This window comes from Arvicola amphibius, chromosome 5 (genome assembly GCF_903992535.2).
Source record: "Arvicola amphibius chromosome 5, mArvAmp1.2, whole genome shotgun sequence".
NCBI classification, from domain to species: Eukaryota; Metazoa; Chordata; class Mammalia; order Rodentia; family Cricetidae; genus Arvicola; species Arvicola amphibius.
In genome coordinates this window covers 30,500,110-30,527,701 of record NC_052051.1, presented here as the reverse complement: position 1 = coordinate 30,527,701, position 27,592 = coordinate 30,500,110, and the positions used below count along the sequence as shown (strand labels likewise).

The 27,592-nt window shown below is 42.2% G+C and overlaps 1 protein-coding gene across 3 annotated transcripts in view; it reads right to left on the bottom strand.

Moving 5' to 3' along the window:
- Ralgapa2 (Ral GTPase activating protein catalytic subunit alpha 2) overlaps positions 1–27,592 on the bottom strand; it is a 264,147-nt gene that overhangs the window by 48,797 nt on the left and 187,758 nt on the right. For all 3 annotated transcript variants that reach the window (XM_038329480.2, XM_038329479.1, XM_038329481.2), the window contains one exon: positions 24,525–24,652. In XM_038329480.2, coding sequence (XP_038185408.1) covers positions 24,525–24,652 — 128 coding nt within the window. The remainder of the gene's footprint in view (positions 1–24,524; positions 24,653–27,592) is intronic.

Here is a 27,592-nt window from a genome sequence, read left to right as displayed (position 1 = left end):
TTCAACGGCTTTGTCCTGCCTGGGGTGTTGAGATAATCTTTTTGTACACTGTATGACTGTCCTTTCTCACCTGCCTAAGATACCTTCTGATTCATTTAATAAAGAGCTAAACAGCCAATAGCTACACAGGAGAGGACAGGAAGGACTTCTGGGCAGAGATAGAACTCTGGGAAAAATTCTGAGGCAGAAAAAGTCAGATGTGTGGTATTGAGGAGAGTAATGAGCCACATACAGAATAGATTAATATAAATGGGTTAACTTTTAAGAGCTAGTTGGGAACAAGCCTAAGCTAAGGCCAAGCTTTCATAATTAATAAAAAAAAAGTCATCATGTCATTATTCAGGAGTTGGAAGTCCAAAGAAAGACCCACCACAGAGGGGACAAGTGAGGAAGAGCAGCAGTTAAGAGTCAGGATGCTTGGATGTTCAACCTGGTCCCACCCCTACTAGAGCCCAGGCCAAGTTCTGCTTGCTACACCTTCACTTTCTCCATCTGCAAAGTGAGGCTGACACCGCCCATGCTCGTCTCAGAGTGGGAATAGTGGTCCAGAAGCCCATCTGTATGTCCTTGAGGAAACTATGCTTCTGCACATTATCCATGCATGCCCTAAGTGCCTTCTGGAGCTAAGCTTGCCCCTGGGTCCATGACTGGTTAGCTAGCATCTTATTCATCACATGTCAACACCAAGTACTGGCCTGTTTCCACTTCTGTTCTTCTCCAATTGTGTGATTATTCCATTGTATTTGTCTCATTCATAATCGTGAGTGGAAACGGGATAAAATGCAAGTAGTGACAGCTACAGCTCTCAACTCAACTCACAGAAGTTTCTAGCAAAACTAGATATCCTTACACATATTAAAATAGGAATCTTAAGTGGTTAGTTAATTTTTTAGCTCACAGAACACATGCCAGGTTATTTCCAATGGCAAAGGGCAAGGATATTAGGAAGCCATTGAAAAAACAGAAACAAGTGCCAAGCCCTAAGGTGTAAGTAATGTTCAGGAATGTGCAGTGTTTTTCTCTCCTTTTCTGAAACTAGATGGCAATTCCTAAGATGCTGAGCATATTCTTCCATTTGGATCTGTAGATCGAAGTAAAATTGCTTTAAAAAATGGAGCACAAATAATTATTAACAATACTAGTCTCCATCTCCTTTTCCACGTCAAAATAATTTTTTTCATAATTTATAAATGTATATTTCTTAATAATTCTGTATTATTTCATAGGCTGAAGTTCCATTATTAGTCAGTCCATTTGCCATATTCAAACAGCAAATAATCCCTAGGCCAGACTGTGATTAAGAAACACATAATCAGAAATGGTATTGGTGATTGGTTGATGATTAAATAAAATGTCCAACAAGGGATCATTTATAAGACAGACAATGTTTTGATCAAAAATTTAAAATGATCACTGCATAAATGTAAACAATCTATTTTTAGTACATAAAAATCTTACATGAAATTTATGGACACATTTGCACAAATGGCCCCAAACCATAAAAATTTTGAACTTTCTTTTGCAACTTTCTAAGACTATGGCACGAGGAGTTTGGAGTACTGGATGGATGGATGGATGGATGGATGGACAGGTAGACAGACAGACAGACAGACAGATGAGTCACTGTGTCACCAGGCAGTAGCTCTGTGCGATGTTAAAGGAGAAGCGTGTAAGAAAGAGTGTCAGTTGCTCTAGCACTTCACGCCATGCTCCTGACACTTTTCTTTCTGCCTGTCCCTTTCAGTGCCACTAGGGACTGAACGAGGGTCTTGCATCCACTAGCGCGCTCTCTGCCACTGAGTTCTATCCCAGTCTAATTTTGTAATAATTTTTTTCTTCAGCCTATCAAACTGTTACATTTTTCCACTATCAGGAAGGAATTCAAAGTTCAAAATTAAAGCTTACAACTGCACCCTCCACTGGAGAGGAAATATTTTTATATGGAAATCTGAAACAACTTCACCAAATGCTAAGCAAGCTTAAAGTAACTGGACCATGTTTCATACAACACCTCGAAAGCCTTCCTTCTGGATCTCCCCCAAGACATTTTTAGCCGGAGGGGTTAAAAGTGTGGGTGTGGAAGTCAGCTTTTGTTTGAAAAATTAGCAATGCTATGAGTCACCCTGCATTAGCAGCCGAGGAGTTGTGCATCTTGTACGAATCCAGACACCATATGCCATGCGAAGGCCTATTACTTTATTCGGTGCCACTGCTGACAGGCAGCCACGTGGGTATCCCCAGTGGAAGGGCTGTCTCCTCCCGGCGGCGAGGACAGGAACCCAGTGAGCTGAACACATCCGACATTGTACAGAGCAGCAGGAACAGCTGGTAAGCTAGCAAGCAGCAAGGGCTAGCTAGGAGCCTGGATGCTAATGAGCCTGGCGACAATGCCGGCCTTCAGAGGGGCCAGCCCAATGTCGACATGTTCCCACAACAGCCTCAAGAGGAGAATCTGCTCGCTCATGCCTTTAGTCTCATTAAAGCACACACTGGCAGTAGTAGTTTATCAAAATCTGCTGTAAACTTACAAGTCATAAATCTCCCCAACAGTTTCAGCATGCTTTAAAAAGTATCAGGGAACTGTGTGGAGAAGCCCACGGGTCTGTTTAGGTAGCAGGAAGAATTTACTAGGCAGTGGTGGGCAGTGGGTTAACAGGACAGGCAGAACAGCTGCTGCTGGGTTCAGGTCCCAGCTACTACACTCACATAACTGTGTGGCCTCCATCAGGTTTTCTACTCTGTGTTTTGCTTGGCCTGTATCTTATCAGATGACAGAGTCCTACGTTTTCATAATATGTTCCCAGAATATGACTCTTTTCTTCATTGGTTGCTGGAAGTACCCATGAACTGTATATACAGGTGAAGTTCTTTCTTAGTGCCTGGACCGACTGGGCAGGGGTTGGTGAACCAATGAATGTCTCTTCTAGGGGACCAGGGCATACAGCACTATGAGGCTTAGCATCCTGGCATCCTTTGTGTCCCACAACATAAGGCAGCAGACATCTCATGAGGGAAGGGTTTAAATACAGAGTGAGATCACATAGGGCAGGGGTGCAGGGAGTTATGGGGCTCTGGGAACTTCAGGCAAGATTACTAGTGGCCATGGGTTTGGTCTCCTAGAAGTATCCGGGCTAAAAAGTATTTACTTTCTGAACACCCCTCACTTTTTTACTTAGGATTTTGTTCATTCTTTCAAGGCAGGCCAAAGCCCCCTACTTGGGACACTTTGCCTTGAGTTCTGAGCTGAACCTGCCATTGTAGTGATTAGGAAATTGTGCACTGCTCTTTGCCGTAACAGGCTGTCTTCCAGAAACAACCCTGGAGGACAAGAGCCATGCCTTCCATATGTTTATCCTCAGCAATAGCAAGGAGTCTGGCAGACAGCAAAAGCCAATGGATATCTTGTTGAATGAACAAGGAAATCAAGAAAAATGAAAACCACAGCCCTGCTTTTAACTTCTCATTTCTAAGCCTGCATCTGGGAGTGAGACTGGGAAGAAATAACCTGCTGATCATCTTTTTGCCAACACAGTATTAAAAGCACCTAAAGAAATAATGCTATGTTAAATGGTCACCTCCTCATTTCCTGTGGCTGAGTGTGTGAGAACATGAGAGAGAAATGCCTGGCTCTGGAGGACAAAACTTGTCTCCTTGTCCCCGTGAGGTGTACATGTGAAAAAAGTTCATTACAGGCATCTTTGAAGGTGACATATATGCACTTTGAAAAACTAAAAGGATGCAGATGTCTGTCATGTGCAGACGAGTGAAAATGGCCCTAATTATGAGATGTCAATCAAGAGTGAAACCAAGATAACATGCTAGAAGAGTTACACTTGGGTTTGGAAAAATGTAGCAAATTCTAGTTAAAGTTGAACACACCTCTAGCCCCAGCTCCATAGGAAGCTAAGATAGTTCTGAGGCCAGCCTGGACAAATAGCAAGACCCATTCTAAAGCCACCAACAGGCAGAGGGAGCCACAACCCTTTCTCCAAGGCTCTTACATGCAGTAGGTACTAAACTGAGACACTGCCTGCCCCTTGTTGCACAGGCACACCACAGCAGGCAATGGTGCCCATGTTTCAATCTGTAGTTGCCTTCCTTTGTATCCGTCCCTTACTTTCTTATTGTAACCCGAATCCCACAGAGGATGTCAGGACCACTAGAGGAAAACAGAAAAGCTAGAAAGGAGCCTAAGTACACTGCCAGAGGATGCCTGGGCTATTGCACAGCTCACTCCCAGGTGGAGGCTCCTGAGGCATCCCAGCAGCCTGGATAACCAGATTTTCATTCTCTGGCCTCTTACACGAGACAGACAGGACAACTGATGCTCACTGCTTTCTCATTCTTTTGAAACAGCACATTAAATGAGCTCTTCAGGCACTGGAATTTCAAAGATTGAAAAAGAAAAAAAGACTTGGTTTTGAATTTTTTTTTTGGATACAGGATTTCGTGTAATTTTAACTACCGATCTTCCTGCCTCCACTTTCCAAGTGCTAGACTTACTACCATGCCCTGCTAAAGTAACAACAAAACAAAATCCATACCAAACCCCTCCCCCCCAAAACAACAAAACAACCAATAAGCAAATTGTCATTAGTGTTTAAAATTTAGCCAGAATGTAACTAATTCTATCCCAAGGCTCTAGAGGAGATTTAACTACCCAGGACACAGTGACAACTAGTAGAGTCAAACAGAGAACGTTGGCCTGTGTTTGTGTGTTTCACACATGCGTTCACATAATGCATGCTTGAACAAACATGCACACAGTCCAGGCAGAGTCCCTCTTCCCTGCATCATTCCAGAGGAATGGTGTTCCATAGCTGGGCTAAGTAGAACCACCCGTCATGGATGGAATGTGTCCCTAGTGAGGGTGCTATGAATCTTCTGCCATGAGCTGCCACCTCCACAGTCCGTGTAATGCCACCTAAGTGCTCTGCCTCACATGACTTGCTGCAGGCTGCTGGAGATTAGAGCCATCGATCGCTCCCTGCAGAAGAGTCTCGCTGTGCAAAAGGAAAGTAAGCAGCGGAGACAGACAGCTCACGTATTGATCTGCTCTGGTGGGGGCTGTACTTCCAAATGAGGATCAGCACTCCTTCCCGGCACCTAGGAGGGTTACTGTAATATGCATCGGGACATGACAGAGATGGTGTGTGGGGCCAAAGACTGCTGCCCCCTCTCCTGTCAGTGGGCCACAGACTTGTCAGAGAAGCCAAGGTGCCGTGTGAAACCTCCAGCTTTTAAAAAATGCTTGGCAACATTCTATACTCTTTGGGTATACTATATTCATTCACGGCAGGGCTAAAAGGCTGTTGCCAGAGATCTGCCAGATAAATTAGGGGAGAGCAATTATGGATGCATTTCAAGAACATCCTTCTAGTATCCAAGAGTCACAAAAAACCTTTTTCCCATAGAAGAGGACTACTCATCAAACTTAAAGGTGGACATTTAAAGATTGGCCCCCAAAACATTTGCTCTCCTTAAAGAAACTGCAACAACATAAACTATATGGTTTCCAGTTTTTTTTCAAACTTCCACAGGTACAAAAACATAAATTCACCTAAAAAGAAAAATGAAATTATGAAGTATATCAAAACTCATGATTCTTTAAAGTTATGTGAAATTAAACATGGGATTAATAAAAGCAGATTTAAATGGGACCAGTGAGATTACTCAGTAAGTAATTGCCTGCTGCCAAACCTGAAGACCTGAATTTGATCCATAGCAATCACCTGGTAGAAGGAGAGAACCAACTTCTGCAAGTTAGCTGCCCTCTGACCTCCACATGTGTGGCACATCCCATATACCACTTGCTCACATCAATTAATCAACAAGAATGTAGTAAAATTTAAAGTGAGAAAGTAAAGAATCCACATAGAACTCAGAAGACTATGTGTGCTTCTGTGGAAATAGATACAAACTAAAGTGTATTGCTTTTATGAATAGTTGTTGGATTGAGGTCTTTATTTAAAATCAGTTATCTCCTTTGGGTAAGCAATTTCCTTCTAAAAGATATCTTATGGTATAATCAAATAAATGGCACCAGAATGCTTTGCCCTCGGTATTCCTTAATGTTTGTATTTTTTATTTCCACCCAACTAAAAATACTGAGTCCTGCTATTCTGGATGGTGGGACTGAAATAGGAATAAGACAGGCCTACAGAACTCAACTTGTTTATCTTGGGGCCCTGACCCAGAGTGACCACAATATTGTTTGAGGGCAGCTGACTGGGATGTTGCTGATCTCAACAGGCTTTCTTTCCTCCCTCAGATCTCCAGTGGCCAATAATTCTGAGCTTTCCAATGTGAGATTGCAAAGCCTTGTGCCTCCCTGCAACCCACGTTGTCTCTTGAAGCCCCAATCAGCCAAGCAAAAAAGTTGGATTTAGGCAAGAATACCCAAACTGGCTACAGGGAGGGGCTGCAGGTCAAGTATTCTTGGCCGGTTCCTAGCTATTCCTGCTGCACAGGTATCAGCCACAATAGACCCAGGCAGGACCCAAACCTGAGCCTAGAAAACTCATAGTCATCTTTAGTCCATTTTTCTTGAAACACATCTGCCAGCATCCTTAGGTTATCTAGAAAGTCCTCGCACTCTTGTTGAGAGGAGGCAATGTTCGGACTTTTATTCCTGTTTACCTTTTTATCTAAAATTAGAAAGTAAACTAAACTTTACTGAGATTTAATGCATGGCCTCACTGGAATGCTTCTTGCTCAGTCATCCCTGGGCCTGTCCCTGGCAGAGGGACAGAGAGAGAAACCGGCAGCAGAACCCTCACTCACTTTCCACACACTATGAGCTCCTGGGGTTTCTATGAGTTCTGAATTTTATCACCTCATAAACAATCGTTACAATCCATTGGCCAAAGGCAAGATGTGGCTCACAGGCCATGGTAGTCTTTTCTGTCATGAGAGCTCCACTTTTTCTCATAGGAAAGTTCTTGTAAAAGTCATTGAACAGAAAGATGAATTACTCATTTTTCATTTCTTTTTTTAGAACAGGAAATGTTCTGGAGTTGGTGGCCTTTTCTGTGCTGGCAGGGGCTGACTTCATTTACTCATCTAACAAGCATTTCCTGAACAAATATTTATCCTGTGGCAGGTGCTGAGGTTGCATCCAGGGTTGAGTCTCTCCTGGAAAACACAAGCATGGTCTGTATCCTGAGCTACCCTTATTTTTATCAATTTGCTAAATATTTCTACTATCACCTTTAGAAATGTCAGTGGAGGAAAAAGTGAGACAAAAATCTCTGTCCTCACATAGTTGGTCCAGCACAGGTAAAAAGAGAAAGTGGACTCTACAGTAAATTAGATGGTCACAAGGGCTCACACAATAAAGAACACAGGGAGGCCACAGGAGGTACTAGGGATGTGTGTGCACAGATGTGTGTAGGTGTGTGCAAGCTTTATGCAGGAAGGAGGGGGAGAGCTCAGAGCGGTGGGAAATGAGCCCTATGGACACCTGGGAGCAGCTGTGTAGGCAGAGGGCAAAGAGCAGAGGCCTTCTCTGTGGCACTCCTGATCTTGGCAGAATGAGCAGTGTGGTGTCGGATTATTAGTCCAGGCTGCTATGCTGAGGAGAAAAAGGGGGCAGGAGAAGTGAAGCAGCTCTGGCCAGCAATAAGCCTTTAGCTGACCTTAAGAAGTCATAAAGGAAGGAGGACATTTTAACACTGTGAGAGTGCCTGCCGTCTGAATACACCATGCTGCGGTGCAAAGACCTGGAATGGAAATGTTGGAAAACACAGCCTTCGCCATGGGAATTAACTTGTTGAAGGCAGTCTGTGATTTTGTAAAGCTCTAATTTCTGCAGCATCCAAAACAACAACAATGAAACAACGAACAGAATTTAGTACAGTGCTTCTAACCTCCCCAAATATAGTACATTCCTTCCTTCCTCCCTCCTCCCTTCCTCCCTTTCTTTCTTTCTTTAGCTTTGGTGCCTGTCCTGGAAGTTAGTACATTTTCAATATGTTAAAAAGTATCAGTCAGGTCGGGCCGGGCGGTGGTGGCGCACGCCTTTAATTCAGCACTCGGGAGGCAGAGGCAGGCGGATCTCTGTGAGTTCGAGGCCAGCCTGGTCTACAAGAGCTAGTTCCAGGACAGGCTCTAAAAAAGCTGCAGAGAAACCCTGTCTCGAAAAACCAAAAAAAAAAAAAAAAAAAAAAAAGTATCAGTATCAGTCAGGTTATAGGACAGTATAGGTCAGTGGTAGACTGCTTGCTTGTCCCAGGTTCAAACCTCAAACACACACACACACACACACACACACAAACACACCCCAGTACAACTGAAACAGCATTAAGGAAGATGGCAACTTCCAGCCAAATGTTCAGAGGAATTTTCTTTGTAAAACTGATGGCAAGAATGAACACTGAGCATGAGCTATTGGGTTTTTACAGACTAAGCCTGTAGTATGTCCCAGCCCATGTACGTCTCTTTACAAAGTTTTGGTTTTGACTACCAACCAAACAACAAAATCAAAATCAGTCAAGCCTGGAAGGACCTCCTGAATCATAGAACTTTAAACCAAAGTTTTTTTTGTTTTGTTTTGTTTTTTTAAATAGCATGCCTATTTAATCCCACTGCAGTCAAAAACTACTTCTATCTTAGTAAAAAGCAAAACAATTTTATGCTATATAAAATACTTCAAAAAAGCTCTTTACTCTTTATCACATCCTTTCAAAATCCATATTATTGAGCATACTTTGTAATATGGATCCAGACTTCCGAGGCTGTCAGTGGACTCAAGGTGGTACCCTTGCTTACTGATGTGAGGACCCTGATGATTTAATTTCCATTCCTTCCTCTGAACAGAACCAAGAACAGAACCAAGAGCTGTGACCTCAAGTCAACAATGACATGCTGTCCCCCCAAAGCAAGCTCACCAAAATTTTCAGAGGTATTTAAATAAACAATTGTGGTTATTATCTGAGTATGTTTTTGGAAAACAAACCCAACAAAATCTTGTGAAATTTCTAGCCTATTGAGACTTGGAAGACCAACAGATGAAGATCTTACTGAGAGATACCCACTGATGCTGACAGCCTGAAGCTGCAGTTGGAAGTCCTTCTCCCCTCATGCAAGTCCTTCCATCCTCTCATTCTCTTTTGTAGTTTGTGGTTGGAAGACCCAGCAGAACCATTGGATGCTGACTACAGGCCTTTCCTATATCCCAGAATAAACACTGCTGGTGAAGAAACTCCCCAAGAGAGAGGCTTACCCATCACTGCACCATACAGTAAAGCCAGGGCCAAAGAGACAGGAGAAGCTCAAGTTCCCATGGCATGCACAGCAAAGCATAGGAAGCACGGTATTCTGTAAGAGGGTAGAATGGCACAACCACTTCTAATCACAGATTATTCGCCAAGAGCCAGACTTTCTTGGGCAACGCAGCATGTATCTGCTTTCTTGCTCTTTTCTTGATCTGTTTATATGGGTATGCATGCTTTATCAAGTCTTTTCCTTTCCTATGGTGTGAATACAGCCACAAATGATAATGGGTCTGTATTCAGCAGCTGATGATGATCATGGGAGAAAGATACGATTAAATGACAAGAACTAAAGGGGAGAAAATGAGGTAACACTGTCCAAGGAAGAGAGTTTGGTAGAAGACTTCCTCACAAATGACTTTAAACAGAGACTAAGGGAAGGGAAAGAGCTATAAAGGAAGGCACTGGGTGGAGGGATGGGGCAGACAGAATCTTAGGCAGAGCATGTAGTTCTTTAGGTTGCAGAAGCTGCATTTCAGTTATGTTTTAAGGATAACGTTTTAACACATACTTCATTCCATAACTAATAATAACCTGAGGGATTATCTTCCTCACTTTACAGATAAGGAAGCAGGCAGAGGTAAAATACTTGTTCAAAACCAAAGAACTAGTTACCAGTCTAAAATTGAAACTCAACTTCTGTCTGAGGCCAGCTCTCATATATGCTTGAGAATGTAGGTACTAAAGTAAAGATATTTTTTTTTTTTTTTTTTTTTTGGTTTTTCGAGACAGGGTTTCTCTGTGGCTTTGGAGCCTGTCCTGGAACTAGCTCTTGTAGACCAGGCTGGTCTCGAACTGAAGTAAAGACATTTTGAAATGGGTCTAGCATTGGTAGGAAGACGACTGCCGTGGGGAATAGGCAGTACCTTGAATTCTTTTCTACCAGAATAGTCAGTAAGGATGAGCACTTGACCACAAGAGGGGTGGGGATAGAGCTCAATAGTACAGAAAGTTAATCCATCTGTGCGTGCGCATGCACGCACACGCATACACACACACACACACAGGCCTAGGATGGCTCTGGAGTTCTAAGGCCTAGTTGACCTTACTTCACCTCTCTGATCTAAGAAGTGATCACAGCATACGAATCCGGAGAGGGGTGGCTAACAGTACAGAAATTCACATTCTGTAGTTCTGAAAAGGAGAACAGATCCAGACTTGATCCACAGCAGAGTGGGTAGTAGAAAATACTTCCCAAACTACAACAGTCTAGTGCACAATCGAAGGGCTAATCTCATCTTATCAGATCATTTAAATAGTCTTTCCTAATACAGCTGTCTAATGTATTGCATATGGCACTATATGTGTTTATTGTGTTGGAAATGAATTCTACTTTCAAAACTAATCAGCATATAATATGTGAAGACTTAAACAAAGGGCTTAAGATTTTATAAATACGGTACTTAAATTTAAGAAAAATTTTATATTTCCTCTGAGACACATAGTAACATCAGTTTCCTGGAGTATAAGTTCATTTTTTACTGACGTCAATTCATTTAATTTTAAACGTGTAAAAAAAAAAACAAAAACAAAAACAAAAAACAACCCACACATCCTATTTATTTTCTCATAGTCAAGCTGAAGCTCAGCGGGAAAATATAATGTGATGACAGTTTCCATCTTCTTTGGGGAGAAAGTTATGAGTCTTGGGTGTGAAAGGCACAATGGAGAGTGGCGGCAGCTCCCCCATCGGCTCTCTGCCTTCTTTAAATTCCACAGAGGATGGCAGTTTGGATGGAAACCCCAAAATCTATTCTGTCCATCTGTTTTATTATTCTTAGAACAACTGTCAAAAGTTGCCCAGGGATCAAGTTGCAAACGTACTAATTTGCCTTTGAAAAGTGGGCCCTGGGGGAATTCTGGAACTCTGCTTATAAATTCAGAATCCCCTCATCCAGCCAGCCTGCCCTACCCTTTGTGGAGGTATGAGACTTTGCACTTCCAGGCATACATCTGCCTCGAGCCCGGGATGCACTGATAGACTTACATCCCACTTCATAGGCAAATGAAGGGGAACCGCAGGGACTTGGCATCTTAAGGGCTGGCTTGTTCCCTGACAAGCAGACTGAGTTTTTTAGGAGGCAGCCCCTTCATTGATCATGGGTGGATGAAAGTCCAAAGCTTTGTGCTGAAGGTTTAAAGGCGTGAACACGGCAGAGGGATGCCTGTTCTGCACTCTTTTATATCCTTGGACCAAACAGGAGATAGGCGCCTGAAATGAAACATTCGAGGAAATAAGCTGAAGATAAAAACTATAAGCCACCGAACGTGGTGCCATTTGTTTTTGTGACTGAGTTGAAACAAAAACAAAAAGACTGTCTGGATAGGCAGACTGTCAGATGTGGGCTTGTCGGGAATGACAAGGCATACCTAGAGAGCTGTACATGCTAAATATGGGGCATTTAGAGAACATGCTACCCTGCTCAACACTAAAGCAGCTGCCCATTCCTTAAGCTGGTTACATGCAAACATAATATACAGATGGAAGTGCATGAGGGCTTACTGGATACAGGGACACATGGGTCAGCACTGATCTTCCTAGTGACCAGCATTCTCCACTAGTTCCCAGGGGTCTCTAGCAAAAGCTTTCAATGCATAGGACCACAGAATTACACCTGAAAAACAAGATCTATCTGCTTTGGAGTTTGGAGTTTTCCAGTATTAGAGAAAACTGAAAAAGAGGCTCCTTCAAGGTTCACATGATGGCATTTGGATTGTTCTTGCTCGAATTACCAAAAAAGTATTCGGCTTTGATTAAAAATTTTCCTTGAGCATGTTGCAAATGACTGCAGCAGGGAACCTGCTGGGAGCCCACTGCAGACGCACAGAAGGGATCACCAGTTGGACCTGCTGCTTTGTCCTTCTTTGGCTTTGCACAATCTCTTATTATAATAAGGCATGTATTATCCTTTTTAGAGATTTGAATACAGAAAGTCTCACTTTCAAAATACTGCTTATAATCCCAGAGTCTACGATGTTTTCTGTTGATGCCGGTCCTTTCAAAATGGAATGGATAATTACTAAACTGAAATTTGATTAATGTTGGATTAAGAGGTTCTGATGTTTCCCTGCAATGTGTTATTTCAGTCTGTGGTCACTGGAAGAGACTATCTTTAGGAAACTTCTTCCCCCTAATTTCCAAAATGGGAAGATGAGATTCAAACCTTGTCTTTTAAATAAAGAGAATTCAATCTGTACATGTCAGACTGAAATTTTCTTTCTCCCCACTTTAAACAATTTTCTTTGTTACTCTGAGTTGGAGCCAATGAATTAACCAAGACAGCACAAAATAAAACAGAAATACAAGTTTTCCTCAGAATTGCTCAGGGTGAGTCTTCCGAGTTATGGTGGGTAACTTGGCATAGACAGAGGTTTTAACACCCTCTGCTCTCAGTAGCTTCCAGCACAGACTTTTGGGAAAGTGCAGAACTTCCCTGGAAACAAAGGGTCCGTCTGGTCTGGCATAGATTTCAGTCTTTGAAAGTAACCGCTTTGATAATATTCCAAAGAAAATTTTAATTTATAGTACTTTGTGCTTCCAAATGTCAGGGTGAGGGCTACCTCTTGAGGATTTGTTGGTGTTATCTAAAGCCAGATAACGACCAGCCATTTAAATGATCAGTGAGCCAGGTTCTTGTACCCTGTGTTAAAAGCCATGCTGTTTCCCTCGGCCGGAGAGTATGGAAGAATCGGAAACCGTGGCTCCCTTCGAATCTATGTCATTCCCAGGTAAGTGTAAATGCTAAGACACTGTCATTTAGGGAATGACCTTTTTCTCTTTGAATATTCAGACATCAATAAATGCCAAATGCCTAGAAATGCTCACAGCACTCTGTAAAAAGGTAAGTAGGGTCAGCCAACACTTCTCCTGCATGCTTTTCACATGACAACCATTTCCACTTTTTCTAACGGCTTTCTAATAGCAAAATGTATTTAGGAACAATAGTGGAATTTGTGTCATCATGACCAAATGATTCCGGTGCAAACCCGAGATTCTTCTGGGGCCCAGCAGGTTTCTGGTCCCTATGGAAACAAAACCTCAGACATTGTCTTCCACTCAGCTGGAGGATAAGGCCGGAGGCTTTTGTGCTCAGTGAGATTTCTTCCACAACCTTCCTGCAACAGACCTTAGTGCTTCCTCCCAACTCCTTTCTAATTGAGATGCAAATGCATCTCTCTGGCTGATTACACTTCCCTTACAGCAACTGACGAATGCAGCTGTACCCAGAGTTTGTAGACTTTCCAACAAGTGACTTCAGCTGTCAGTATTTGCATGCTTGGCCTAGACCAACCCACTCCTGCTGGTCTCAGAACTTCCTTTGGACATCACAGACATTTTTTTATTTATGTGCGTAAAAATTTACACATATTAATAGCTACAAAAAAAAAAAAGAAAGAAAGAAAGCTGCCCTCCCCATCCCAACAACGACTAATAGAGTATGATAGGACATGGAACACTGAAGAAGCAGGGCTTTCTGGCCATTTCCCTCTGAGCCTGGACTGGGGCTGTCACTCCTTCCTGAAGGTATGGGCTTTGGTGGTAACAGTAAGTTTAGCCTTGCAAATTTTCTAACTTTAACTATCTTTGAGTTCACTCTTTCTCCCTCAAATCTACTAAATACTCATGACTCTATGAAAACTGATTGCCGAATAGCCATCATTTTCTTTTCACGTTGTTCAAAAGTCCATTAATTTCAAATTATAAAGTTCTTCCATAAATCTGAGGGGGTATTAGTGAACTCAATCAATCGGCCAATGTGCAGGGACTGAGCATAGGACTGTGTACATGTCAGGAAAGTGCTCTACCATTGAGCTAAATCTCCAGCTACAAAATTATCTTGAATGCAATTGAAGGAAACATGCATATCATTATCATCCATTAAAGGAATATTTCATATAATACCTAGTTTTTCTAGAATTCTTCTAACTTTAAAAAAAGACCTTTCTGCCGTTTTTCCCAATGTGCATCTGTTCAGGCACAGCAGTTACTCTGAGTGTTCAGGACAGGGCTGAACCTATAGCTTTAAAATGGAAAACCAGGCTGGGCGGTGGTGGCGCACGCCTTTAATCCCAGCACTCGGGAGGCAGAGGCAGGCGGATCTCTGAGTTCGAGGCCAGCCTGGTCTACAAGAGCCAGTTCCAGGACAGGCTTTAGAAACTACAGGGAAACCCTGCCTCGAAACAAAACAAAACAAAACAAAACAACAACAACAAAAAAAATAAAATGGAAAACCAGGGTTTACACAAGGTACAGACATACACAGATGCACACGCAGGCTGTATGTGGACCCACTTTTCACCTAAGACAATGAAGGCTCCCAACTCTGAAAAAAAAAAAAGCAATATTATAAAGTATTTGTTTTATCTTTTGAGTCTGTTTTCCAAATGAGTTTACCAAATGAAGGTTTTACTTCTTTCCCTGCCTGCCCCTCAACCCCATCTCCCAGCTTCACACACATGTGCATAATGTACCAGGAGGTCCAGCTGAGAGTGGCAGTGAGAGAAAGAAAACAAGGCCCAGGTGGGAACTGCAGAGTATGGTTGGGAGCGGAACACTCAGTGCAGAGGTGAGTGGATCTTGGCACAGACTTCAAGGGAACAAAGACTGTGTTGGTGAAATGGTGTGGGAGGATGGAGAGACCCACAAGTAGCATGTGGGTTGGGGTACAGCAAAGTGACCCTTACGTCAGCAGAGTGGGAAGCAGCATCCCTGCCCATGCCAGCATGGCAGACAGGGGTGACCCAGTAGAGACAGTGGCCAAGAAAGGAAGAGCCCAGGCTTTTGTGGACATCTTCCCAGGCAGAGCATCAGCCTGGTTTCTTACAGACTGTTAGAAGTTTAGTTTTCTTGAAATGAAGTCTTTAAGTGTTACTGCACACCAAAAAAATGGCAAAATAGTTTCTCTCTTTTCGTCAAAACTTCCCCTGCAATCAGGTGCTTCCCATAGGCTTCATGTCCTGGGCAGTTTTGACACCAAGAAGCAGACCTTTATCATATGGTAGGGTATTCTCCACAAGCCATTGAAGGGGACATTTCCTACCCTGTATTTTAATACTTAGTAGGTAAAATGGAAATATTCCAACTATGTAACTCCCAGCTGGGATCTTCTAGTTTTCATAACAGGCTTGGAGCCCATTATTTATGGGAATCAGGCTGGCACCACAATAAAACTCCAAAAGGCAGCGCTTACTGGACTTCCAGCCAGAACTGGATGGTGCTTTCCTATCAGGACCTGACAGCCATGATGGTGGTGCTGGCCCTGGGTCTCATGAGGTGGGGGCTACAGTGGCTAGAAGGACAGACGTCCAGTGAAGAGGTTAGGTACTGCCAGCACAAGGGGAGGAGACTCAGTAGGCTCAGATATTTATTATTATTATTATTTTATTAAATTTTTTGTTGTTTCAAAACAGCGTTTTTCTGTGTAGCCCTGGCTGTCCTGGAACTCACTCTGTAGAGCAGACTGGCTTTGAGCTCAGAGAAATGCCTGTCTCTGCCTCCTGAGTGCCACCACCATCAGCAAGCTCACTTATTCTTAGTCTTTATTGGAATTTTTTTTTTTTTTAAAAAAAAAAACAACCTATACTTTGTGGGCTGGAGAGATGGTTCAGCCATTAAAGGCTGGACTCACAACAACAACAACAAAAACCCAAACCAAACAAACAAACTCCACCAAAAATAAAGAAACTCCCCAAACCAAAAACCTACATTTTGGGGGAATGTGGAGATGGCTCAGCAGTTTAGAGTACTTGCTGCACAATCATGAGAAGCAGAGTTCAGACCTTAGCACTTGACACAAGCCAGGCATCCCACAAATGGCTATAACTCCAGTTCTAAAGGATCCAATCTCCTCTTTTAGTTCCCAAGACTGCAGAGTTGCTCATACCTGTACACACATGTGCATAGACACATGCATACACACACTAAATAAATAAATTTTAAAAATCTACATTTTTTTAATATGGGCTGGAAAGATGGTTCAACAGTTAAAGTGCATACTGCTCTTGCAGAGGACCTGCGTTTGGTTCCTAGTTCTGATGGGTACTCACCAGCCTGTAACTCCATGCCTTCTTCTGGCATCTGCAGGGTCCAGACACGAATGTGGTACACATATAGACAAAACACCCATACACATAAAATACTCCTCTAAAAATCTATAATATAAAAAAAATGCATTCTTCCTGTTTTTCACTGTGGCTGACAATCTTCAGTTTTGTGTTTTGGTAATACAAGGAGGCCAAAAGCAGTTCAAACAAAGCCCATCTGTAGGCTGGATTCAGTCTGCAGGCAGCTGGTTCTGGGCTCTGGATGTTTGCATGACATTGAGCTAAAGCTGCTGCTGCCTGGCTGGCTCTGCCCAGTGGTCCCAGTTCTGCAGATAGTTCATTTACAACCTCCTAGGTACCAGAGATGCTGCCTTCTTGGTCTGAATAGCTTCCAGATGCCTAAGGCTGCAATAATAGTCACACTTTCCCTTGACTGGCTCTGAGCTGTGAGGCCCTTCTTTCAATGGGCCCCCCCCCCCCCCCCAGTAGCACACTAACTTTGAATGATGATGGTGCCTGGACTGTAGGAGCAGAGACTGTATTCTAACTCCTATGAGTGGATCACATTGTGCCTTTTGTACCATGTCATAGAGAATGTTGGTGCTGCCAATGCTACATGTTACCCTTTCATCTCTCACTCAAATGTGTGGTCACTACAGATCTCCAATGTTGTTCACGGTGGCTCCTCTCAAGCCATATCATTCCACTCCCACTCTTACACTGTTGGTTACCCAACTCAAATACATACCATTTCTTTTATCCTGTCCTCTTGTTTGGGCCAAAGGTATCATCTGCTGAGATAACCCTAATTGCTGACCTTGTCTTGGGCTAGTTAATCCACTTAAAAACAAACAACAACAAAGAACAAACAATAGTTCTGGAATGTTGCTAAATCATTAATAAAACTATTGAATGGAAGATGGGTAGGCTAATGGACAGAGAGCAGCCCAGTTCCAGAATTAAGGCATTACAGTTCTGGCTACAGTGAAGTTATCCATCTCTCCGGGTCGCATAGTTCTCGCTCATGTATGCTTGGTGATCATGATTCTTTGTCAAAGTTAAGATTTGTATTTGTAAGCTTCTAAGCTGTGAAAAAAGTGTAATGTGTTTTTGACACCTTACTCTTGAGAACACATTCTTTTCTGAAGTTTCAGGGGCTGTTTAGTAATTTTAGCCTTATAGATTTACAAGGGATCCAGGCAACATTTCAAAAGTCAGCCTTTAACCCTATTTGGAAACGAAGGAAATATTGTCCTGTTCCAGTTTTCAGTGCACACATGTACAGAGACACATCTCTTATGGCTCTGAGCTCTGCTACAAATCTGCCATAATGGTAGATATGGGTGGCTTTGGATAAGGACTTTACTTGTAGGAGCCAATCTCCTTTCTTTTCGCTGTAGTCTCTGCCATGACATCCAGAAGATGGGGACATTATTATGAATGTGGATCTTCTAAGCATATGGGACTCCTCCTTTAATCTTAAAGTACAAATTTTAAACTCAATTTTATCAGAAACCAACTTCCTAGGAAACTACTTTGGTTACTCTTTCATGCCTCCCTTTTTTTCTTTCTCAGAAAGTCATTTAAATTTTATTTACTCATCTGTTTGTTTTGAGACAGGTCTCACGTGTCCTAGGCTGGCCTTGGACTTGCTATGAAGCTGAAGGTAACCCTGAACTCCTGACACCCTGAGTCCACCTCTGGAGTGCTAGGACTACAGGTGTGAGCTACCATACCCTGTAGAATTGAAATTTTAAAATTTCATTGTTAGCAATCTTCCATTCCTCAATTCTTTTCTCTTAGTACCTCCCATGGGTAGCACTTGTCCCCCTCATCTGTAGTGCTTGTACTGTGCTTCCCAAGTGTCTGGAGAACGGTTTATTTCCACTTTTCTACCATTCATATACAAAGTCCAGCACAAACCCACCACTTTCTGCAATACTCAAAGGCATAACACATTCCTTCAAACTAAGGCATGAATCCTAAGTGGTACAATTTTGTGGTTCACTTCTGGTTTTCTCAAAGATGAGACTATCTGCCAGTTAACGTGGCTAATGTTTGCTGCCTATAGTAGAATGTGCTTTGAGTCATTATCAAACAGAATTACCCATTACAACTCTTTTTCTTGTAGGTCTGTTTAGAGCTCCCAATTCTCTTATTTCCCTTTGATTTTTCAAGACAGGATTTCCCTATGCATCTCTGGCTGTCCTGCAGACCAGGCTAGCCTTGAACTCACAGAGATCCGCCTGCCTCTGCCTCCTGAATGCTGAGATTAAACGCATGTATCACCACTGCTCAGCATAGAGGTCCCAATTCTTAAAGTATCATTCATCCCTTCCACCTGCAACTTGCTGCCATTCAGTCTACTTAATTCGCCTCTCCCTCACAGTAATTATCCCTCCCTAAGTGCTCAATCCCACCCTAAAGTGGTTTCCTTTTTTTTTTTTTTTTTTTGGTGCTGTAATTATCTGGTATGTCTTGACTTCTCGCTTGCAGAAATTCAGTTCTTAGTCTTCTCATACAATTTTTCATGTAAAGACCTGAGACTATTAGCCTCAGTGTTGGATGAAGCCAACTACTAGGATATGTTTTGCTTGGCTGGTTTGCTCAAAGTAATGCTTCCTCTCTCTCCTCTTTGTTCCCATTTCCTGTCTTTATACCTACCTGTTCCTTCAAAGACTACTCTTTAATTGTTCCACAGAAGGCTATCTATGGTTATACATTGGATCAGCCCATCCCTTGCATAGGTTCTAATCCATTCCCTTGCCTCTGCTACAGACCAGGCCCTATTCTCTCTCAGAACTCCTTCCACAGTTCTGTGCATGCTCTCTCTGCCTGTCTTCTCTGTGTGCCTGTGCCTGCATGTGCATATCCTATACTCTGCCATATGGAAGCATCTGTCATCCTCACATGTAATGGGCTTTCATAGCCCGGTCCATGAGCAAACAGTGTCCTCTCCCTTGGAATATCTTATTCATATTTATATTCCTCGTGGCTAGGATGGTGCCTGGCACATGGCAGGAAAGCTGCAGACATTGACAAATGCATAAATGATTGTGCATGGTGGAATATAACACATGGTGTGGTTTGGTTTTCTTTCTGCAGTGTAGGGAGATGGGCAGAAAATAATCAAAGGTCTGTCCTGGAAGAAGAGTTCAGGATCACCACTGGACAAGAAAGAACCTGGGTTGTTTAGAGCTTTAGAAAGAAGGGTCATTTCTGAAGCTGTGTGAATTGGGAGCAGAATCTTGCGATGATTTAAAGGCACATGTCTCTTAGATATATACCAAATATTTATGTACCGTCAGCTGAAAAATGAAAGCAAAATCCCACTCGTGACAGAAGAGGTATACAACTACGTTATTTTAGGAATACCAGTTCTCTCCAAATATTGATACTTCCAGAGAGTAGAGATGGCAAATGCCACTGAGACTATTGTTTCTATTGAAGTGGACATTTAGTCCAGAAAGCTACCATCTGCTGATTTGGGGTGAACTCCTCCTAATGCGCACATTTCATATGATGAAGGAACCTTTTCCCTGAAGTTAGTTATCTGAAAAGGAGAATGAAGCCCTTGGCTCTAGGGGTTGTAGGAAGTTCTATCAGCAGACCACAGTTTCACTTTGGAATTGTTAGTTGGCTTGGAACTGTAACATACATGTGACAAGCTTCCTACTACTGTTCTCTAGGCCCAGGAACAGGCCCTACTTGCCTGTGAGCGATGGAAGAGGAAGATGATAGGTGAGCTGGCTCTCACTACTCAGTTGTGCTGTGGCCACAGGATGAAGGTACGCTTGGCAGATTTGATTCAGCCCACTGAGGAAGTTACAGGAAGGCCCACAAGCCACAAAAGGGCTGGGCACCATTACAGGGTGTTTCCTACACACGGCCCTACTGTGTTCACATTTTTTTTAATTATGGGAGACAATGATATTTTTTTCAGTCTTCTTTGTGCCTCTGCCATGCAGTTCCAACTGTTTGATCAATTATCCGAGAGAACCTCACACAAGAACTCCTTTGATACTGACCTTAAGCTAGATTTACTGCTAAAAAGCAAAACAAAAAAGCCCAAAAGACAAATTTGTTTGGGCAGTGCTTCCAATCCCTAATTAATCAGAAGTGCATTTTTTTAAACATTCCAGAGTCAAATTGGCCCTTAACTGTCCAAATTTCTACTATTAGTTAAAATTTACATAAAACTGGATCCCAATCAAATTTATTCTAAGAAGTTAGACATCAGGGAGAGAATGGGGAGATAGAAACAACTAAGTCATCTCACTGTCTCTCTGCTTTGGTTGTCATTAGGCAGCCTGGTTGTCATGGGTCAGCGTGTGGTGTCTACACAAAAGAAGCAAGTGCTCCCACCTCAAGGATTTACAAAGGTCTGAACTAAATGGTCACTCTGATACCTGGAGAGGGGGTGACACTGAGAAGAAATTAGTATCTTGTCACAACCTAGTAGTTATTTCACAACTGTAATCTACGTATTAGAAGCAAAACAAAGACTCAGGATAGTTATGTAAAAAAAGCCTGGCTGACAAGGAAATTCTTATTGTTCAACTCTGGCCTTGCATCTCGGAAACAGGTAGCTGTAATTCTTCCTGATATTTGGTCTTTAAGTGAAGCTTTTTTTTCTAGGGCAGCAGACACAAACTGCTTCCCTCCTTAATGAGACTGGGTTCACATCAACACAGCTGTGCTAAGGGATATATTGCCTGACTTTAGGAGAAACAACAACAACAACAAAACCACACACACACACACACACACACACACACACACACACACCCTCCCAGTGCCAGACATTTAGAGCCAGAGTTCCTCAACATGCACTGGAGATTTCAGGGTTTCAGGGCCATTTGGCTTGAGCAGCTGGAAATGAGATCCCATTTCCTCAATGACTAAGATATCATAAAAGCTGAGAGGTCACACTTTTCTGCCAAAGCAGAACTTGCTTTGACTGTGGAAAGAAAGCAGCAGTGAGTGGCCACAGAGCCACAAGTAACCAGAGAACCCTTTCCAAGCTGTGCGACTCCCTTGTAGTAGTCAATCGTTTGCTCTGCAAACTGCCACAGAAGGTAAGGGATTACAGGGTGACCCAGGTTTCTCTGCCTCCCAGTTCTTCCTTGCTCAGCAGCAAACTAATGGTGGAAGGCTGCTAGAATACACACACACAGGAAGAACAAAACATATGCACACATGAGCTATGGCATATGAATTGCAGAATGCTATTGATTTCGGCTGATGAGTTGAAAGCTTATAGATTTATTATCAAATTAGTACTCTATAATTTAGAATGATAAAAATCAAAGCAAATAATTTAAAAATTAACACTCCTTTACTTTGAGTGATGGTAAATAGCAAACATTGGAAGGCAGTAAAAAAATAGAGAGTGCTTTATACTTCAGGACCTTTCTAGGCACTTTCTCCTCTCCTGAAAAGGAGTACCACATGCTTGTTCCCCACGGGTCAAGTTAAGTCACTAGCACTGGATCAAGATACATCCAAGGCACTGCTGATGACCTTACCCCTTAGGGGTCTGCACAGGGCTTGTAGGGTATAATGGCGCCTACACCTCTTGCCTATTCACTGTCTACTGGGCAGCCCTGGACGGACCCTCTAGCATGCTGTTCTAAGATGAGAATCCTGAGGTACATGTGTCCTGGAACTCTGAGCAGCTTCTTTGGGGGTCACCTAGAATGCCACTGCTATCACAGCTGACTCTTGGGTCCATCACAGGCACCTTCATGGATCTGAACATATACAGGAGTCATGTAATATATATACCTCCCAGAGCACTGAACCTTGGGTCCTCTGCTGAGTGTCACCTGTGCTCCTCTCATTCTCCAATCTCTGCTGAAGTATGTTCTCCTTGGAGAAGGCCCCCTTATCCTGACTCTTGTTCATTCCAACCTCTCAGTCTCACTTGCTCTCAGAAGATATGGGGCCAATTAGCCTGTGTGCTCTTTAGGTGTCATCTAGGTGTCTCTAAAACGTGTCAACAAGGACTGGGCTCCTAGAGCCCTGCTGTGCTGCAGTGGCCCTAGCTTCCAGCACTGGAGTTGGCAGACAGGCTATAGGAACTGTGTGTTTGGTAAATGAAGGCATGCAATTAGCACTCATAATTAGGACTGGTTAGAATAGTCAGTGGTTTTGAAAATTCAAATATAAGACTATGTCAATGAAGCAGCAAATTCCAGACAACGGCTATGACACTGGAGCAGTTCAGATGCTCCCCAAAGCGCACTGAGGACTTCAATGTTCTAGTGACCATTATAGGAGCAGCTGGCACAAGCTCACACAAACAGCTGTAACAGTTAGTGAGGATGTTTAAAGTACAAAAATCTCCCTTTTCTCTTCCCCATTTCCTCATTTTTATTATATTCCTTATTTCTGACTAGAGTATTGGCAGTTCTGCAGACAGAAATAGCTATATGATCATAAATTTTTTTCTCACATGACTATAACTGTATACAAATTTGTGTATATCATTTGATTAACTGTTTTAGATATTTATTTGACTAACAAATTAGTTAATTAAGAGAAAAATATTTAAAACTTTATGGTGATCAACATAATAGATTTTGTTATTATTTTTCCTCCTTTTTATACTAAATTGTCCTCTAAGATGTCAAATCATCTATTTTATGAGCTATTTTTGATTACTGGCACCCACACTCATGATGTGATTTCCTTGAGGTTCTTAAGGAGATACTGATCATTATCTTTTCAACCCTTAAAAATACTGTTTTCCCTAAATCTGACTGCTCCAAAGGCACATAGCTAACGTTCAGCAAAATGACAAAATATTTATTTTGTGATTTGTTTGATAAGGGGAAAGGGTGTGACAAGAAAAAAAATCAAAGTGGACTTCTACAAAATAGAATGTTCTTGTTTTCAAAGGACTTTTGTTGCCTCAGCCCAGTATCCTTGACTGACAGGTGTCTAGCTCATCCCAGGTCATATACTAACTGACAGACCAAATTGTTGGACAGGCCTTTCTCATTTTTGCCAAGAAGGTCCTGTAAGCTGCAGTTTAAGTGAAAATATAAACTCCATGCTGGAGGTGGAAGCGGCAGCAGCCATAGATTACATCTGGGGTGTTCTGGAAGTCTCTGCAGAGAGTGCTGCTTCCAAACACTCCCCACCAGCCAGGACAAAGCATGAGTGTGTGCTGGAGGGAATAATGCAGGCTGGCCCCAGGGGAGGGACCAGATGGGACCTAATAGCTCTTTTCTACTACTAATTTCTATGATAATTTTAAGTTGCCACATGGCATATGTACTTTTTAAAATCTAAAGGCAGGATATTATTCAACCGAATGACCAATATTTTAATGAAAGGTATGTCACAAACTGTATCTCTTTACATGTTATTTCTCACTCGCCCGCTACTCACTAATAATATGTCACTTACAATCAGGCTGGGAGAAGTCTATGGAGAGAGAGGTCAAACAGAATGTGCTTTTAATCATTGTTGATACCAATTAGAAACAAAGAAATTCTAAGTTTTATTAGGAGGTTAGATGGGTTTTGTAGTGGTTTTATGAAGTCATTCATCTTAATCTTTTTCTTTTCTTATAGTTGGAGATCACATGTGGATTTAGGGGCTATACATACCAATTATTGCTTGAAAGAAAAATGAGAAACATGAAATTTCTCCTGTTTTCAGATGAGAACAGGAATTAAAAGAGAAAATTGCAAAATAATTTTCTTTACACTCTTCGTGATGAATCCAGATACAGCTTGATTCGGGGACTCTCTTCCCTCCCTCCTCTGCCAGGTGTAATTTCTCCTTCCTCCATCCATCAGAACTCTCTGCATGTCTCAGGTGCTGTGTACAGTTTTTGATTTATTAGTCATTTCATTTGCTTTTGCTTTCTGGTGCTCTGAATGAGGATTGCAGTGGTTTGCTACATATTCCTCTTTCTGCACAGTGGACTTTGACTCGAAAAAGAAGAGACCGAATCTGGGAAAAATCCCAGAAGCCATGAGCTTGAGCATGACAGTCACGGCCTCTCAGAAAAGACTCCTGAACAAACTAGGAAAACAAACTACGTTCGATGCAGCACCATATCATTGTACTTCATAGAGATCAACAAACAGCAGCACAGCCTGGGCCTGAAGCCCACTTACCTCTCCTGAAAGCTCTCCAGGAATCTCACCCTGGGGAGGGTTAATAAGTTACATATTTACAGCAAAAAGATACAAGCTCTGATAGAGAGGGATGAGGCACTTCACCGCTCTGCTGGCATTGATGCACGTGGCACAGATAAGGCTTGGCAGCAGCTTCCCACTCACGATGGCTCCGTCGAACAGAGGCCCAAAGAACGGAACCTGGGATTCATAACAGAAAAACTATGTTCAGAACCAGGCTTGGCTTTATTTTGCTAGATCCATTTCCACCATGTGGGCAAACCACAGTGTTTGTGGATGTCTTTCTTTTCTCTTCCTTTCCCCTCTATTAGAATTTCGTTAATTCTACTCATTAACATGGAGGTTGTTGGCTCTGTGAGATTTGGGACTAGAGCTGGTAGTAACTCTTATATACACGTACAATTTCTCTTGATTTTTCATTACTTTACACAATATTATATGATAGACCTTTGTGAAGAACACACACATAAAATCTCTGCTATGAGCTAACTCAGAAAACAGTTAAACATATACCGTATATGATGTGTAAAACAGATAATAATGCAGAGAATAACAAAGGGCTTTTGGGTGAATGTGTACCTCCAATTACATCACAATGAGAGGGAAGGATTTAATGGAAATGTTTCATTAAAAGCCTATAGGAGATGGAAGAATAAACCAGGAGCTATGAGGAAAATGGACGGAAGAATATTCCATGAAGAACAGTATTAGGAATGAGACTAGTGTGTTTAAGCAAAGGCAGGAGAGTCACAGTTGCCAGAACCAAATTGTAGAAGGAAGACCAAGAGGGAGAGAAGTCGGGCAGGAAACAAGAAGAACCTGGTAGAAAATTGTAATAATTCTCAATTGCTACTCTAAGGAAGACAGAAACTTTCTAGAAGGTTTTAGGGAAGTGGCAAACAACATCTATTAAATGAGAAAAGTAAGATGATCATTTCAGAAAATAGTTTTAAAACAAGTGTTTCATGCCAGGCAGTGATGGCCCACATCTTTAATCCCAGCACTCAGGAGGCAGAGGCAGGCGGATCTCTGTGAGTTCGAGGCCAGCCTGACCTACAAAGTGAGTTCCAAGATAGGCTCCAAACCTACACAGATAAACCCTGACTCAAAAAAACCAAACCAACCAAACAAACAAATAAGTGTTTCATTAAATTCAAATTCTATTTATAAAAATTTCTTAGCTATTAAATAAAAAGGAACTTCATTAAAAGTATTTGTTGGACATTTGAGTATCTTCACTCCTGCAGCCTGCTGCTCGTGTATTCTGTCCTGTTTTATTGTTTTGTGTTGCATAAAGTTTCCTTGCTGCTTTGCAGGACAAACCCCTTCACACACACACACACACACACACACACACACACACACACACCCAAAACCAAAACCAAAAACCAGTTTGCACTAAGCATATACTAAACTATGGCAGTAGTGAAACCTGGAAAGTGGTGTGTGAGAGTCAGTGAGAAGAGCACTTTCATTAGTGAATTTCTAGGACAAGAGAGAAAGGAAGGGGCGAATATGTGGATATTATGAGTTGAAAGGAAATAATCAAAACTGTTACTACTTTAGTTGTTACATTATTATATAATTATAATAAAGAGTCTGTGGGGAATGATCAAAACATCAACAGATATAGAATGGACTCACATAAACTACTTTTTTACCCTCAGAAACAACTGATAAGAAAATAAAATGATAGCATATATTATTATCAGTATTTTATTACATCATAAAATATGGACTACAGAGGTCTTACAGGTTTTACAGAGGAAAAAAAAACACAAAACCTTCAGAGAAGTAATCTAAGTACATGAGATGATCTTTTCTGCTTTATCTGACAAGAAGACTCTACATCACCATCACTTCCTCTTATAGACTCATTCATTCAAGGACTCAGTGCAGTGTCTGGTTTAGCCTGAACAGTTACACAGAGATGCAGGAGGTTAAGGGAAGTAGACATTCCTTAGGAAGAATGGGGGAGGGACTTACTTTAGTTGTAGGAAAGCACGGTGTAAGCTGTAGCCTAAGATGAGATAAGATACTAGAGCAGTTCCTACAGGCCCCGTGCAGCCAAAGGGAGGAGTCACATCTACTTGGGACCTAAGACCCTGGAGTTGGTGATGCTGACTTGTGAGACGTGGCATACCCCAGGAACCAGTGACCCCCCCCCCCAAGAGGGTGGTAATTCTTTTGTAATTAGAAAACTGAAGTCTAGGTCTAAGGCAGGGCCTTCCACTTTACTCTTCTTCTCCTGTTCCTCTGATGTTTGATTTCTTTGGAGAACTTAATGCAGTAGTACTCTCGTTCTCTTCAATGGCTACTGGCTACATTGGGCTCTGGGATCACTGTGCACGGTGACAGATAGTAAAGGAGGGTCTGGGTGAGTGGCCCTACCCTAGGAAAACAGCGCTGCTGTTGCATGGTGAGGACAGGGAACAGAGAGCTCCGGGGCACCCCCTCCTGGTCCCATACTCAATGGTAAAGTTAATGAAAGGCTACGTCCAGAGTTCTGATCAGAACCTGGATTCCAAGGTTTCATCTATCTAAATCTGAACAACTCCTAGTATAATGACCAAAGTCTAGGTATTAAGATTTTCCAGGGGCTGGAGAGATAGCTCAGCGGTTGAGAGCATTGCCTGCTCTTCCAAAGGTCCTGAGTTCAATTCCCAGCAACCCATGGTGGCTCACAACCATCTGTAATGGGGTCTGGTGCCTCTTTTGGCCGGCAGGCATACATGAAGACAGAATACTGAGAATACTGTATACATAAATAAATAAATAAATAAATAAATAAATCTATATATAAAAATAGATTTTCCATGACTGTTAACAAACTGGCTTTCCTTACTAGCTAGGAAGATTGTTATGGAGCTCCTGCCATGTCGTCCATGACTAAATGATACACAGCTATGGCTGAGAGGAAGCACATGCCTAGAAATAACAGCCCAAGCTAATTTATACCCATCAGGCTGGGGTGCAAAGCAGAACATTTTCACATCCAAGCTTTCTTATTGGCCAACTGTGAACACAAGGGCAGCTTTTTGCTGAGAAGTAGTGATCCCAAAGTTCATGGCACCTGCTAACACTGTCAAGTACATCAGCCTAAGGGTTTAACTAGCTGCA